This window comes from Camelina sativa, unplaced genomic scaffold, assembly GCF_000633955.1.
Source record: "Camelina sativa cultivar DH55 unplaced genomic scaffold, Cs unpScaffold10806, whole genome shotgun sequence".
Classification (NCBI taxonomy): Eukaryota; Viridiplantae; Streptophyta; class Magnoliopsida; order Brassicales; family Brassicaceae; genus Camelina; species Camelina sativa.
In genome coordinates this window covers 1-381 of record NW_010931854.1, presented here as the reverse complement: position 1 = coordinate 381, position 381 = coordinate 1, and the positions used below count along the sequence as shown (strand labels likewise).

Here is a 381-nt window from a genome sequence, read left to right as displayed (position 1 = left end):
GAATAAGTTGAATGGTATTGCTCATGATGGTGATGATCTATGCAACAAATGGCTGGCAAATGCGGACGTTCCTTCTAACAACGCAATTCAGAGAACCTTAGAGACTACTTTACCTTTCCAAGAGACTAAAAGATTGAAAGTTGGGAATGATTTAGCTACTGTCACATCTCTGGGTGTCCAAGATCCTACTGATATGGTTGCATCAGAGAATGTTCAACAAGCGGATGTGCCTGTGCAGGTTCCTGAGGGATCTCTTGGACAGATTTCGGACAAAGATGCTACGGCTCCCCAAGACGGTTATGTAGAAGTAGTGAGTGGGACTCAGGAGGGAGAGGATTATGTGGTTAAGGATAGTCTGATGGAGGAAGCATCAATTGGTAA

General features: G+C 44.1%; 1 protein-coding gene across 1 annotated transcript; it reads left to right on the top strand.

The window, feature by feature from the left end:
* Nucleotides 1-4: 4 nt before the first annotated feature.
* LOC109131981 lies at nucleotides 5-376 on the top strand (the record flags this gene model as incomplete). Its single annotated transcript, XM_019243139.1, has 1 exon — nucleotides 5-376. A coding segment is annotated over one exon (372 nt), but the record flags the coding sequence as incomplete, so codon positions are not given.
* Nucleotides 377-381: the final 5 nt, after the last annotated feature.